General features: G+C 38.0%; 1 protein-coding gene across 1 annotated transcript in view; it reads right to left on the reverse strand.

Moving 5' to 3' along the window:
* The window catches only part of Galntl6 (polypeptide N-acetylgalactosaminyltransferase like 6), a 1,066,425-nt gene that overhangs the window by 609,089 nt on the left and 441,427 nt on the right, over positions 1 to 15,909 (reverse strand). The window contains 1 exon segment of the mRNA XM_028889258.2: positions 4,883 to 5,049. Within this exon segment, the coding sequence (XP_028745091.1) occupies positions 4,883 to 5,049 (167 nt within the window).

A 15,909-nucleotide genomic window follows, 5' to 3' on the forward strand; every position in this document is an offset into this window, starting at 1 on the left:
CTCAGATGTCCTGCCTATCTTCTCCTGTCTAGCTATTGGCCATTTGGCTCTTTATTAAAGCAATCAAACACCTTAGACAGGTCTAGCAAAACATAGACACATTTTCACAAAGTGTAAAATGTAGCTGAAGTTTTCTCCAGTCCTGCCTGGGCCCACAGCCACTCAGACATAAATAAACACACAGGGACTTCTGTTAATTATGAACTGTATAGCCTAATATATCAGGTTTTTTACTAGCTAGATCTTACATCTTAAATTTACTCATTTCCATAAATCTATACTTTGCCACGAGGCTCATGGCATACCAGTATCTTTATATCTTGCTTCTCATAGCAGCAGTTGGAAGAATCTCCTGACTCAACCTTTATCTTCCCAGAATTTTCCTCTCTGCTTATCCTGCCTATACTATACTTTCTGACTGGCTGCTGGCCAATCAGCATTTTATTTATCAACCAAATCAGAGCATCACATTCACAGCATACAGAGCGATATCCACAGCAGTAAACAAATATTCCACAACAGTCTAGAGTATCTGGGGAAAAGTAAGTTGGATTTCTTCAAAATTACCACAATTGCCATCTTATGAAGTTCGTTAAGGTCTCTTTCTTTTCCTCCCATCTAGCACACAGAGAAGAAATATAAATGTAAACTGTCTACCTGGGTTCATAATGAAGCTTGAAACAAAGAAGGACAATAACGTGTGAGTATGTATATGTATAGCTGTGCTTTTGTGCATTTTCCTAGATGCACAGTGAAACTTCCGCATGTATGTTCTGTTGACAGAAATGTGTCCGTAGCCTTCCTGTGACTACCCTAACTTGGACTTGTGCTTGTCTAAGCTTACAAAGTTTACAGAATTGTCATGTTCATACACACCCAATCTCTGAGGATAAGCCCTAGCTTATTTCACACATTTTAACAGTTTTCATGGGGATACTTGTTAAGGTGGCCTGGAATTTGGAGATAAGCTCAGGATTACTCCTGCTTTGAAGTCCTCATGAAACCATGTTATAGGCCTCAAGTTAGGTTGTAAAGTATATTTCTATGAGCTTAGTTGGGGCAAAGCTACACACTCACTCACTATGGGAAGGTGAGCATTAAATAGTAAAAACAAGGCAGAGGTTGTTTGAAAATTTAGCTGCAGGCCTCAAACTTAATGTTTTAGAGATGGTATGCTTATTTTTATGAGACTAAAACAATGGATTTTTCACCAATCTTGCCTTGTGAAAAGTACTTAAACTGAGAACTCCTGGGTGGGATACTGACTTGAAAAAAATAACTTTGAGAACTAGGTCAATCCTACTTAGGCAGATTTTTTAGAAAAAACATATAGTAATGAAACAGAATTATTCATAACTACATGATATTTTAGTGTTTTCTTTATCATAGAATTTGCCAATTACTGTAATACATACATGTATAGAAATAGGTATATCCAAGTGATATTATACATGAGCTGCTAATATAGCTAAAATATTGCCATCCCTTATTTTTTTTGTCATATGTCACTAGTCTATTGACTTTGGGCATCTAAAATATAGGGCAGGGAATTTTGATTAAGTCTTCTCAAACTTTTATTGCCTTTGGCTGAAGGACATTGCAGAATATCCATAACATATATGCTGGTAAGGAGTGAGGTCGCATACTAAAAGGAACTAGGACTGGAATATATTACTGAAAATAAAGTGTAAAACTTCAGAAATAATTTCCTCAAGGAAACTAACAGATTCACTACAACTTTATGGACTTTAAATTTGTCTAGCTTACTTGTTCTGAGTTTTAAAGAGTTTATAAAAAAAAAACTTTAAGTAATATAAAGATATAATTTATGAAATTATAAAAAAGCTAATGCATGTTGTTATAAATATATATATTTATCCTTATCATATGCTATTAATCAAAGGATTAATGGAATATCTATATAGATATATCAAGTTCAAAAAAGGATAGACGTAGCTCCTGTCTTAGAGGCTCTGGAAGTAAAACCAGCCTTGGGAATATCTTACTTACCTTATTATGGTAAAAATCATTTTTGGAAATTATTCTGTTTAACACTCCTGTAAGTCCATTTGCATAACATTGGCATACAATGTGATCTCCATTTTAATTAAATTATTGGGACCTTATTTATTTAACATGTCTATAATGAGTTAGTAATCTCATATGGGTGATTCTGTCTAGGTACTCCAAAATTTTTCATAACTTATAAATCACTGTAGTTAGTCGTCATCATGTGCATTCTGAAAATAGCTAGATGACAGATGAATAGAGATCTTGGTAGACAAATATGAACTTCGTGGAGTATATTTGATGAAATTACAAATATATTCTCAAAAAAGAATGGAGAACATTTTAGTTGTATGGAGTATGCAGTACAAGCAAGTAGATGAAGTCAGTGTCTCACCTGTTCTGTTCGTTCCATACTTCACCTAGTCCTTTGACCACCCAAGACACATCTTCATCATAACTTACATGAGGAGACCATGTACCATTCTCCCCTTTTGATAAAACAGGTGTGGCTCTTAAAAGTTAACTAACTAACTTAGTGTCATGTAGTTAGAAGGATTATAATATACATACCAAATAAAATTATCAAAAAATATCATAATCCCAAATAAAAACATGGGAAAAACATTTTCCTATTTCATATAATTTCATAAGTTTAAAACATCTGATTATAGAGGCATTTTTATCACATATTTCTTTCAACATTTAGTCTTACATTTCATTACAAAATGTGCCTTGCAGCTGGATTTTCTCCAATGGAGAGCTACTGGGTATACCAACCAGAGCCCAGGGCATTGCCCAGGAATAGCTGGCAGGGACAAAATAGACTCTTTGTGTTTTGACGTGTGTTTTTTGTCTTATTTTTTGTTTTGTCTTATTATGTTTGCTTTGGATTTTCACATTTTTAATTGCCTTTGCTATCGCTTTTGAGACAAGAAGAGAGAGGAGACAGGACACAGAATATAAAATTGGGTGGGTCGAAGTGGGGCAGATTTGTGTAAAGTTGAGGGGACTGTGATAAAAATAAAGAGTCTAAAAATACAATAAGTAATAAAGTGAATGGAATATTTAAGTGAAAGCTTCACATAAGCATTTGATCATTTCCATTTAAAAATGTCCAATAATAAAGGGAAAGATCACCATTGCTGTCTTAACTGGCCCTGTTTGGTTTGCTTGACATCTGTACCACTGTTCAAACTAACAGAAGAAAAACGCTGCTGTAAAGTAGCTACTGGCACCAAAGACAAGAGTAATTTGGAGCTAAGAAATTTAGGTACCATCGATCCACATCATCTATAGAATTTCAGTTGAAATGTGTCTGAGTATATTCTGCAAACTATGCTCAAAAGCACATTATTCTACTGTCATATATTTCCCACTGCAGTACCACAGGGTAAAAATTCTGTCATAATAAACAGTTTACCGGGACAAAGTTAATTATGCAGAAAATTACCCACATGTATACTGCCTAATATCATCTGCCCCCAGCCAACCCTAAAGACCATTCACTTGGTGATCTGCAATCTTGGATTTTATTGTACTTTTTACTTTTTGTAAACAAAGTTTTACATTTATTTAAATGCCTATGTTTATGTGAGATAAATGTGGCTACTTTGAAAAATTTAACATTAATTATAATAAAAATAAAATAGTGTGCTATTTAATTTTTAGAGATATCTGACTATTGCAGTTTTACACATAGGATTTCATTCTGAGATAGTACCAAATACATACTAAGCAACAGAATGGAGAAACCTCTGTAAAATTAGACAGAAATGACCAAGATAGCCACATACACCAGAAAAGAACATTGATTTTGTTCACTTTTGACATATAAAATCCACAACCTACTTATCTTTGACAGTTCTTTCATCTGTATTTCAAGTCAATCCTCCTCAATACAGCACACTAAACTTCCTTCTATGTAACTTTTAGATGCTGTAAAAAACATCATGCTTTGTTGCTGATGCAATTTCCAGAACAGAACTTAAGCCTTACGATTTCAAGATGGGTTTTCTTCTGTGATGAAATAATAATAGTGGCACAAATAATCTATTGCCACTATTTCTTGTAGATGTCATGCTAATTAGAGCACCTTTATGCAGTACACTATACTATGGAAATATATGAATATCTTCAAACCTCTTCCTCATCTATTGATGGACACTGAGATGCACTTTCCTATCTCTACATTGTCAATCTCTTATTTCAAGCAACTATAATTTAAGAATTCCAACTCTCAGCAAACATTTTATAACTTCACCCCTCCCTTATGAGCCAAATTGTGTTTTACCTGGATGGTAATCATTAATATCATGTCAGGTTTTCTTTTATGCTGCTATAGCAATTGCTTCTGTGATGCTCAGACACAGTTAAAAAAAAAAAAAACAAAAAACTGAGACTACGAGTAAAAATTTATATTTGTGACCCTTGGAACTTGTAGTATTTGTGAAGTCACATTAGCATACCATCAAGAATGTAGTAGACTGTAAAGAACAAGGCACAATATTATTCAGAAATAGAAACACACTTTGGAGACTTACTTGAATAACTTTCTACTGACATGTGCCTGCAACAACATAGCTTCCACGTTTATCATGCCTGGAAGTAGAGCTTGAGGCAATTTCCCAAGTACTGTCTGATTTCCAGTAGAATGCAATGTAAATGTCTTATTACCAACAACATCTCCCATGCCAGTAGCTTCTCATTATGTTTCTTTTGCAATTAGCCAACATTTTTTTCTTCAATCACAACAGAGGTAAAACTTCATGATCATCTTTCCAGAGGGATGAAAAAGAAGGCATCTCACTATCTTTCTGTTTCCACAATTATGTGCAATTACCACCTCAGACAAAATGTCACAAGTGCAGCTTACCTCTTTCGCTGAAGTCATCGACTAGAATGATTTCTGCTATCAGACTCATTGGGGTTCGGTTAATCACACTGTGTATGGTCCGCAGGAGTGAGGTCCAGCCTTCATTGTGAAATGGGATAATGATGCTGGTGTTTGGCAGCTTTTCAAGGTACATTTTGTGCTTACAGCTGGGGAAAAAAAAGGGGAGAAAAGATGTCCAATGAAAAACTGTTAATACAGATCACACTGTAGTATATTCCTTGTGTTATAGATTGTGATAAATTCATGGATTCATCAAATATCTTCCAACCAGGGATTGTGAATATAGTTACAACAGATATTCTCTTCATTCCTGAATCTTTATTTGCTCATTTTTCATTATCACTTTAAAAAAAGTATTTTGTACTTGGGTGGCTCAAATATTTCAAGACGTTGAGATATGGTGGTCCTGATAAAATTGATAGGTCTTGTGTATATGTAAATGTGTGTACAAATATGACTTTGTGTGTGTGTGTGTGTGTTGTATATCTATGTGCAAGTTTGCATAATGGTGTGCTTGTCTATCTCCACTTTCTTTCTTTTTTTTTTTTTTGTGAAAGGGTCTCTAACTGAATATGGCCAGTAAATCCTTGATGCACTTTTCTCCAGAACTAAGGTTACTGGAAGGTACTACTGTGCCCATCTATTTATGTGGATAGTGAGGATCTGAACTCAGGCCTGTCTTCATGCAAGTTTAGTAAGGACTTTATCCATGGAGCCTTTATCACATCATCATACTTTTATTTAATAAAAATAAGTATAAATAACAACTATTTCAAATAATTTCCACAGAAGATATGATTACGTTTTAACTGGGATTCATGAATAATTTTTGCAAACTAACTCCTTAATAATTCTGTTGAATTATTTAGTTTTGACTGTGGCATGTTTCATTAGCTTCATGGTATTTATGACATGTTAGGAGAAGAAACTCCATACCTTAAATAAAAATTTAACTCTAAATGACCATTTACTTCTTATAAGCTATTTAGATTTAGTATCCAAATAAAGACAATATTACACTCCCCATGAAAACTTTTAAAAAAGAAATCTTAAAGGTGAGTTTTCATTGCAACACACTCTGAGAAAGGAGTAATTTACGTTGTATCCTTATATAAACTACTAATTATAAAACTTATTATGTTAAAAAATATTTACCTACCAAGTAGATTTGAATGTTTTTTTTTAAAGAATGGAAAAAATTCTGAAACCCATGGATATTATAGTGAGATACAACATTGAAATATTGTAAAAATGTGAAATTTATTGTAGGGTCACTTAAAAGATGAAGAAGAGATGTACTGTCAATTTCTAATGGAACCCAGTGAGGCAGATGACCTTGCATGGAATAGACATGTCTGGAAAGGAGAGCCAGTGCAATTCCATCCACATCATGGTTGTGACTTCTGAATGTAGCCAAAGTTTCAAGATAATTGTGCTTCTATACATCCAGAATCAATACCCAAAGTAATTGACTCTACTACATGAACTGTCACACTCTCCAGTCTTCTTGGAAAGCAAATGGCAATTATAAGAAAATAAAGGGTTTTTTCAAACACAAAGACAACATTTTTTTTTCATACCAACTGCTTATGAACTAAGCAAAGACTATATTATTCATGTAGTATTCTCTAAACAACAGGCCCATGTTGCTAAAATGAATGTCAATAGTCTTGCAAAATCAAAAAATAAAAAATAAAAACACAAAACAGAAACAGAACTATGTAAGACTAATCTAATGCCATACAAACTTTTTTCTTTTAGAAGTGTAAAAACCCACAGAAACTGCTGACTGGAGCTCCTGGAACCCAACAGACTCTGTACCGACAGCTGGGGACAAAAATAGACCCTCTGCCTGTGGGTGACAGTTGTTTGTCTTGGTCTATTTGTGGGGCCCCTGGCAGTGGGACCAGGATCTATCCCTGATGCATGAGCTGACTTTTTGGAGCCCATTCCCTAAGGTGGGATGCCTTACTCAGCCTTCATGCCAGGGCGGGATGGGGAGGCTTGGTCCTACCTCAACTTGATGTGTCAGGCTTTGCAGACTCCCCATGGGAGGCCTTGCCATTTCTGGGGAGTGGATGGGGGTGGGGTAGGGGGATGTGCGGGCGTAGAGGAGAAGAGGGAGGGGAAACTGTGGTTTGTAAAATAAAAAAATTGTAAAAGAAAACATTTCCAATAATCTCAGTCAGTATAAACTAAAATTATTATCACACATGAAAAGTGAAAGTTCATTTTCTATTTATTCATTCAGTTTGATATCAGCTAGAGTCCAAATTGGAAAATGTCTTAGAGTTACCATTGCTGTGGTGAAACACCATGACCGAAAGCAACTTGGGCAGAAAGGATTGATTTCGTTCACACTCCCATATAACAGTTCATCTTTAAAAGCAGTGAAAGATGGTACTCAAAAGGCTAGGAACCTAGAGGCAGGAGCTGATGCAGAGGTCACGGATGGGTGCTGCCTACTGGCTTGCTCCCCCTGCCTAGTTTAGCCTGCTTTCTTACAAAACCTAGGACCACCATCCCAGGATGACACCATCCACTAAGGGGTAGGGTGGGCTCTACTACTAATCACTAATTAAGAAAATGCCCAACAGTCCAGTCTTATGGAGATAATTTCTTAATTGAGGTCCCCTTTTCTCAGATGACTAATTTGTGTCAAATTGACATAAAAATATCCAGCACAATTGACACTTGTCAATTTGACACACAAACACCTCACTGTAAAGCCACAACCTTTCCTTTCTTGTTCATCCCCACCATCACATATTAATATAAACATCACAGTATAAAACATTTTACAAACTTAAAAAGATCCATGATCTTACAAACTCACTTTAAAAATTCAGCCTCTTTAAAAATCCCAAAGCCTCTTTCAACACCCAAAGTCTCTTTTTAAGACCGAAAGTCTATCAGCTGTACAGTTCTAGTAAATAAAAAATAAGTTTAATACTTTCTTATTTCAAGAAGGAAGAACTAGGGCACAGTCATAATCAGATCAAAGTGAAATCAAACTCAACATCCAATATCAGTTATTCACTTAAGATCTTCTGGGATCCTCAGAGGGTCTTGGTTCACTTCCCAGGCTCCATCCTCTTCTGCAACAAGCAGGGCTTATCTTCTAAGATTAGCAGTCTCCACTGCACTGCTGCTGCTGTTCTGGTAGTCATCCCATGCTATTGGCATCTCCCAAATGCTGTGGTCTCCTGCTGAAACTGGGCTGCACTTTTACCAATTGCCTCTCCTGGGCTCTCTTCATGGTGCCAAACCTCAAATACTCTGTATGGCCCATTTAATCCTGTGTCTTCAGCTGTTACTGAGACTGTACCTTCAACAGTGGCCTTTCCTGGCCTCCCACAGGGCCAAACCTCAGCTGCCCTCCATAGTTCCTTCATGTCTTCAAAGCCACTACCACCAGTAAAGAGTTGGGTGACTCTTACACTACCTGCTACAGTCAGGTCCAACCTTGGCCATCTCTGCAGCATAGCTTCTGTCTGCTGACTCTCCAGAAACACTTCTAAAGAGATTTCACCTCAGGGATGCTGCTGATCTCTTTTTAATCACTGCTAATTTCTCAGCTCCAGGTAACCAGCCTCAGTTGTCCCAGGAAAGCAAAGGTTTCATTTTGGTGGCTCTGCTCTCTTGTCTATCATGGCTGGTTCTTCAGCCTCAGATGCCCAGAACTTCAGAATTTTAATTCAAAATAGCAAATGTACAGCAGCTCGGATATAGTCTTTAAGTCATTCTCCCTTCCTTCTGGAATGGCATAAGCCAGTCCTCCAGCATTTGTACTGCTGTCAATACTCCTCCAGGTTCCGACAGAACAGCTCACCAGTCTTTGAACACTCAAAGCTTTTCTTGCCCAAAGTTCCAAAGTCCTTCCACAATCCTCCCCAAAACAACGTGGCCAGGCCTGTCACAGCAATGCCCCAACCTCGATACAATTTCCATCTTAGTTTAGGGTTACCTAAAACACCATGGCCAAAAGCAACTTGAGGATGAAAGGGTTTATTTCAATCAAACTCCCATATAATAATAGTTCATCATCAAAAACAGTCAGGACAGGAACTCAAGCAATGCAGGAACCAGAAGGCAGGAGCTAATGCAGAGGTCATGGAGGAGTGCTGCTTACTGGCTTGCTCCTTATGGCATGCTCAGCTTATTTTCTTTTTTCTTTTTCATTTTTTTATTAATAAATTTTCTATTCCCTTTACATACCAATCGCAGGTCTTTTTTTCCCTTTTTTTTAAAATTTCTTTCTTATAGTATTTTTATTTTATAATTAACTTAATTTCACATATCAGCCACAGATTCCCTCATTCTCCCTCCTCCTACTCCAAGCCTTCCCCCCTCCCAATTCACTCCCCATTCCCACCTTCTCCAAGTCAAGGTCTCCCCTGGGAAGTCAGCCCAGCCTGGTAGACTCAGCTGAGGCAGGTCCAGTCCCCTCCTCCCTACATCAAGGCTGAGCAATGGTCGAGAGAGTGCCTGAGCTGACCTGCTCTGGTGATTGGATTGCCAAACACCCTGCCTGTCATGACAGAATTCTCATCCAGTGTCTGATGGAAGCAGATGCAGAGATCCATGGCTGAGCCCCAGGTGGAGCTCTGGGAGTTCAACCACAGAAGCCAGGACCACTAGCAGGGGAGTTACCCCCTGTAATGGGCTAGGCCATCCCTCATCAATTGCTAATTTAAACAAATACTCTACAAAACAATACTCTATAGCCCAGTCTTAAAGAGGTATTTCCATAATCGACATTTCCTTCTCTTGAATGACTTTAGCTTGTGTCCTGTTGATGTAAAAATACCCAGCACAGAAAACAATGAGTAAAATGCAGTAACTCTAGGACACTCACAATAACATGAGAAATGCAGAATGAGAAACCACATCATGTTGGCAATAGAATGTATAGTGTAGGTGTTTAATTACCTACTGTAGGCTAAAAGATGGCCCTTGAAGCAATTTGGAGTGTCTTCTCAAGTTACATACATTCTCCCTTGGTTTTTCTACATCTGAGATAAAGCATAGACTAAAAGCAACTTAGAGGCAAAAAGGGCTTCTTTGCCTTACTCAATCCATCTCCATGGTAACCAAGGCAGGAACTCAAGTCATGAACCTAGAGGCAGGAAATGAGGTGGGGGCCATCTCTGCTCCCATCTGGCCCTGTGGTATTGCAGCCTCTTATAAAATAATCATTCAGAGATTTAGTACTAGTTACAAAGTATATGGCTTATGGCTCAGGCTTCTTGTGAGCTAGCTCATATAACTTAACTAAGCCCATTACTATTAATCTATGTATTGCCACGTGTTCCTTGGCTTTACTTGTGTCCCATTACAGGTTGCTCCTTGGATGGCAGGTTGGCATCCTTTTCCACTCCCCATTTCTTCTCTCACAGTCTTTCTTGAATTTTCCCACCTGGCTCCATCCTGCCCTGCCATAGGCCAATGCAGCTTTATCTATTATCCAATGGGAGCAACATATTCACAGCATACAGAAAGAAATCCCATGGCAGGAGTGGTACTACCCACACTATGTGAGCCCTTTCACATCAACCACTAATGAATTTCATACAACCTAGGACCATCAGCCTGCCTAAGAGTGGCACATTCCACAGTGTGTGATCCGTTCCATATCAACCATCAATCCCTTTCATACAACCTCCGATCACCCATCTGCCCAGAGGTGACTCTGCCCACAGTGTGTGAGCCCTTTGATATCAACCATTAATCACTTATACAACCCAGGATCACTCACCTGCCCAAGGGTGGCACCATCCACCGTGGACTGAGCCCTTCCATATCACTCATTAATCAAGAAAAATGTGACATATACATGCCAATATGCCAATCTGAGGGAAGCAATTCCTCACCTGACTTTCCCTCTTCCTAATTTCTGTTAATTAGACAAAAACTAATCTGCGCAATTAAAAGTCAAAGGTGGTCTGTAGAAGGCAGGTTCAAGATATATTTTCAAATAGAACTGTCATGATTTTGTAATTGGGAGGCACAGACAGGCGAACTCTCCTGTTTTTCGAACGTAACAACTGATTTTTAAGCATCTTATGATTGAGAATAAAGCTAGTTGAGTTCAGCTTGGATGGTGAAGGTGTCAAAATGTCATGTAATTGGGCAGCAACATTTATCTGTATCTATTACAAAACTACCTGTCATCTATCAGTCACCTATTGTGCACCTGTCTAATCAGGCTACACACACACACACACACACACACACACACACACACACACACACACACACCTCTACATCTGTGTGTACTTTAAGGATCTGGTTTTGTAGGGTCTAGAGATGTACTGCAATGGTAGACTGCTTGCTCAGCATGTATGAGACCTTCCGTTCAAACTCAAGTGCCTGTGGAAAACACAATTATGGCAAAGATCTATTGCTGGAGGATCTTTAATGATGCCAGTACACCTGAAATAAGTCCTTAGCACTCACTTTCTCAGTATAAGCCATGTGACCTACTATAAAGCCCAGTGATGGACCACACATATCCACACACATCTCTATGTTGGGGAGACAAGCTATTCTGAGAAGACTGAATAACCTCTTGAACATGAATCAACTATTGAAGAAGTGAGAGTTGGAGAACTAACAGTTTTCTGATGGGAAAGCTCTAAAGCACATTCTCAGCTGTCTGGCAGTTTCCCCCTCGGGGCTGAGCCTCAGTTGCTTCCAGTGAAGAGGAGCTTGACCAGGCACTGGATTTGATCTCTTCATGATCCCCATCTGTTCTCCAAGAGTTTCGGTGATTATTTGACAGAGAAGGACAGTTTGAAAACTGTTGCAGTCATTTTCTTTTTGTCTCAGGTCTGCTTCTACAGTGAATTCAATCTTAATCCCAGACATACTAAGTTTTTCTATACTTAGGAGAGGCAGTCCTTGATTATCAAATGATCAAAAATGTTAAACAGCACTTCTTTTGTTGTACTATGGGGCTTTTTATCTGAAGTCTACTATTTATCCCAGGTTGGTGTTCAGCCTTTAAATGCTGAGGTTTCAGGAATTAGGAGTAGTTTTTTTTTTTTTTTCTTTCAGCATCAATATATTATCTGTTTCTTTCTGTCTCTGTCTACCTTCCTGATGTGTCTCTGTTTCTGTCTCTCTCTTTTGGACTGTCTCTGTCTCTGCCTCTCCCCCACTTTGTCCTCTCTCTCATACATGGTCTCAGGTAGCCTAAGTTGACATCAAAGTCACTATGTAGGCAAAGATGGCTTTTTCATTCTAATCTTCCTGTCTCCATCTCCCTTGGTGCTTAGATTATAGGAATACAGTGCCTGGCTTTTCTCTCAGTTCTTTTCTAAACTGATGCTTTGATTCATCTGTGCCTATGAAATGTAACCATAGGGTTCTACTAAATGTGTGTATAGTATATAAAGGAACTTATTCTAAATAATAGATTACAGGTATTTAAACTGTTTTCTTTCCATAAAACATCCGTAATTGACATTTTACAATTAAGCTACATTACAAAGTCATTGTTAACTCATATCTGATGACTCTTTCTCTGATACTGAAATCATAATTTATTAGTAAAATTAGATATATAGAAAAGTATGTCTTGCTAATGTGCTGGCTAGTTTGATGTTAACTTGACATAAGCTAGAGCCATTTGGGAAGAAGGATTCTCATTTGATTAAATGCCCTCATAACAATGGTGTGTAGGCAAGTCTGTAATACAGTAGTAATTGATGTGGCAGGGTCTAGCCCATAGTGGGTGGTGCCATCCCTGGGATAGTGACCCTGGGTGTCACAAGAAAATCCAGCTGAGCAAGTCACAAGGAGCAATGCAGTAAACAGCATACCTCCCTAGCCTCTGCACCAGCCCCTGCCTTCAGGTGCCTGCTGTAACATCCCTCAGCAATGGAGAGTGACCAGAGAGCTGTAACTGAAATATTTTCCTCCCAAAGTTCTTTATGGTTGTGATGTTTTATCACAGCAATAGAAACCCGATAAAGACAGAAATTTGTACTAGACTATGGGCTATTGCTGGAACTGACCTGACTGTATATTTCTGGGAGAAATGTGGGAGCATTTGAAACTTTGGGCCATAAAAGCCATTGAATGTTCAGAGCTTAGTGAGCTGTTATGGGGATTAGGAAAGTAATTCTGAGAGCAATATATAAGAAGGAGGCCTGGCTTGTGAAGTCTCTGAGGGAAACAAAGAACTATCTATGTAATAGTTTGAATTACTAATATTCAGTTCTGGTCAGACCAGAACCAATGAAGTGAAACATTTTATTTACTAGGACCATTGATGCTGCTTAACTGGAGAAGAGAAATTAATGGTAATTAAGAAAACATAAACACAATTAAGATACAGACTAAGCAGGTTGTTTTATGTATTTGGGAATATATATGTGTAACAGCAATTAATGAAAAAGGAGGTCATGCATGTGTAAAAGAGTAGAGGGATATGTAGACGGGATTAAAGGGAGGAAAAAGAAGAGAGGAATAGTATAATCATAGAACGATCTCAAAAATAAAAGAGAAAATTAAGAAAAGACGAGATCAGTAGTGATGAAGAAGAGACACACAACACTGAGGTCAGTAAATCTGAGACTATTTCCTCAGGGTCAGCACACAGAATCTGTGGTCCAGAGCAGGGACCAGGGTGGGTCTCATGCTGGAGGCATGAGAACTTGGTCATGAGTCAGACAAGTGATGCTGGCTATGAAGGAATTAGGTAGTAATGGGAAGCAGCTGAGGCTTTGCACTAAGTGACAGGGTTGGAGTCCCTGAAAGGAGGATATTGGTGAAAGAGTTCCTTCAGTTGTAGCAGAAGGCATAGGACTGAAGAGGTCATGGAGAGTTTAGGCTTGGCGTCAAGTGGCAGAGTCAGAGACCCTTGAGGGAGCAGGAGTGGCTATTGGTGATGGTATAGCCTAGTTTACAGCGTGAGACACCAGAATTTTGGAGATATGTACACCATAGGATGACTGCCAAGGACAGCAGCAGCCATGGAGTGGATCTGTGTGTACTGTCACCAGCAGAACACACCCCTAGGGCTCGGGAAATAGGGAGTGGGTTCCCAGATGTTAAGCACAGAACTTTTTATGTTGGTGAACTTTGACTTTGCTTTGATTTCATTATAAATGCCCTGCTTATTTCCTCTTAGAATAAGGAAGTACTTAACTGATTTTTTTGTTGGTGTTATTTATATAGGAACCCACAGTTTTGAGACTTCAAATACAGAGACATTAGATATTTAGAGGGATTTGGTTTAGAAAGAGTCTTTAGATATCATAAAGAGAATGACCTTTTAAAGTTTTTTGAATTTTTTAAGTCTATGTGACTCTAAATTTTTTATATTGTGATATTAATATTAACACACCATCTTGGAGACAAATGAGAAAGGAAAGATTCTAGTTAAATGGTTATATGTTTCTGTGATGGCTCATTTTGTGCTGACTTGACACCGCAAGCTAGAGTATTTGGGAAGAGGATTCTTAGTTGACCCCTGAGCAAATGGTCCTGGATGCTATAAGAAAGTAGTGTGAGCAAGACATGAAATGGTCAGCAATAGAAAGACTATCTAAGAGGAACAACATCTATAAAATTCCCCTGTTTTCATAATGTGTTATGACACACTAAATGAGATAATCTATACAAAGCACTTAATGCAGTACTGGTTCTGACCCTAGGTAAGGGTTTGTTAACAATATCTTTATTATTACAGACAGGTTCACTATGTTAATTGTTTTTCTCTTATCTGCTGAATCCTCTACAGAATAAGGAAGGTAAGGCAGAGAGAGACAGGGACAGAATAAAGGCAAGTGGAAGACACTCATGATAGAAAGACAAAACAAAACAAAAACAGAATAAATTACAGTCTCTTCCCTTAAGGGTTCACAGACCAGTGGACAGACACCCAAGATGACTGGACTCAAATGAGACAAGTGACATAATAAACAGCACACAGGCAACCAGAGCCTGAAGGAATTGTGACTAAGTTTGTCTGAATGGATTAGGAAGCCTTCAGAGATGGACATGCATGTTGAAAACAGATCATATAATATCTTGAAAGAGATTCTAAGGAATGTGGACATTACCCTCTAGTCAATGTGAAGTATTTCAAATATTGTTAATCATGAGGACGACAGGACCATGTTTACACATTTCTCTGGCTACAGGGAAGATGGGGCTTTGAAGACAGGAGCGACTAGACATAGAGGATTATGGATTATAATAGTTTGGGGGACAAAATAAACAAAAGGCAATGAGACTGTGAACATGAGTTTTTACTCTAAAGAGAGGGAGTCTCTTTGTAACAGTATTTAATCCGATGGGACTGTATTCAGACATCTCCGTCATTTTAGCACTTATGCTGCTGGGTAGAAGATTGAACTCGTTACTGAACAGGGAGATTGGGTTTGAGAAGTTGCAGTATGGATGACTGCTCTTCAGCATTGCTAGCAACCCATCAGCGTTTCTAGTTTTCCAAAGAATCCTGTTCTGTCAAGTTGTCTGGTTGGGAGGAGAATGGAAGTTTGTTAATTACAGAGCCAATGTGTAACCATGCAACAGTGTTTAAGAGCTAGGTAAAAGAGAGGCAAGCTTAGGGTCAGTGGAAGAGCACATGTCTAGTATGATTACTCCACTGAGCTTATTCCCCAGATCTGTAAAAAAAATGTAAATTAAAAAGCTATTAAAACTAAATTAAGTAAAACAAGTTTAGTTTATTTATGCCCACAAATATTTGGCATGTTTATAAACACAAGAAAATTGGAACAATTGAAAGCATTTGTTGAGATAAATCTGCAGAAATGTGGGTAAAGTATCTCTAATGATTTGATTTCATTTTAATGTATTGTTTTCAAAATGAAATTAAGAGCCAGGAATGGTTTAGGGATGGGGACATCTCTTTGTGGAACAACATTTATATAATTGGATAAAATGTTTACTTTAAATTTTTTAAATGTTCCAGGAAGAGAAAAAGAGATTAAATTCTTTGAAATTTTATTTGAGAAAAACAGAAAAGTGCT

The sequence above is a fragment of the Peromyscus leucopus genome, chromosome 17 (genome assembly GCF_004664715.2).
Source record: "Peromyscus leucopus breed LL Stock chromosome 17, UCI_PerLeu_2.1, whole genome shotgun sequence".
NCBI lineage: Eukaryota > Metazoa > Chordata > Mammalia > Rodentia > Cricetidae > Peromyscus > Peromyscus leucopus.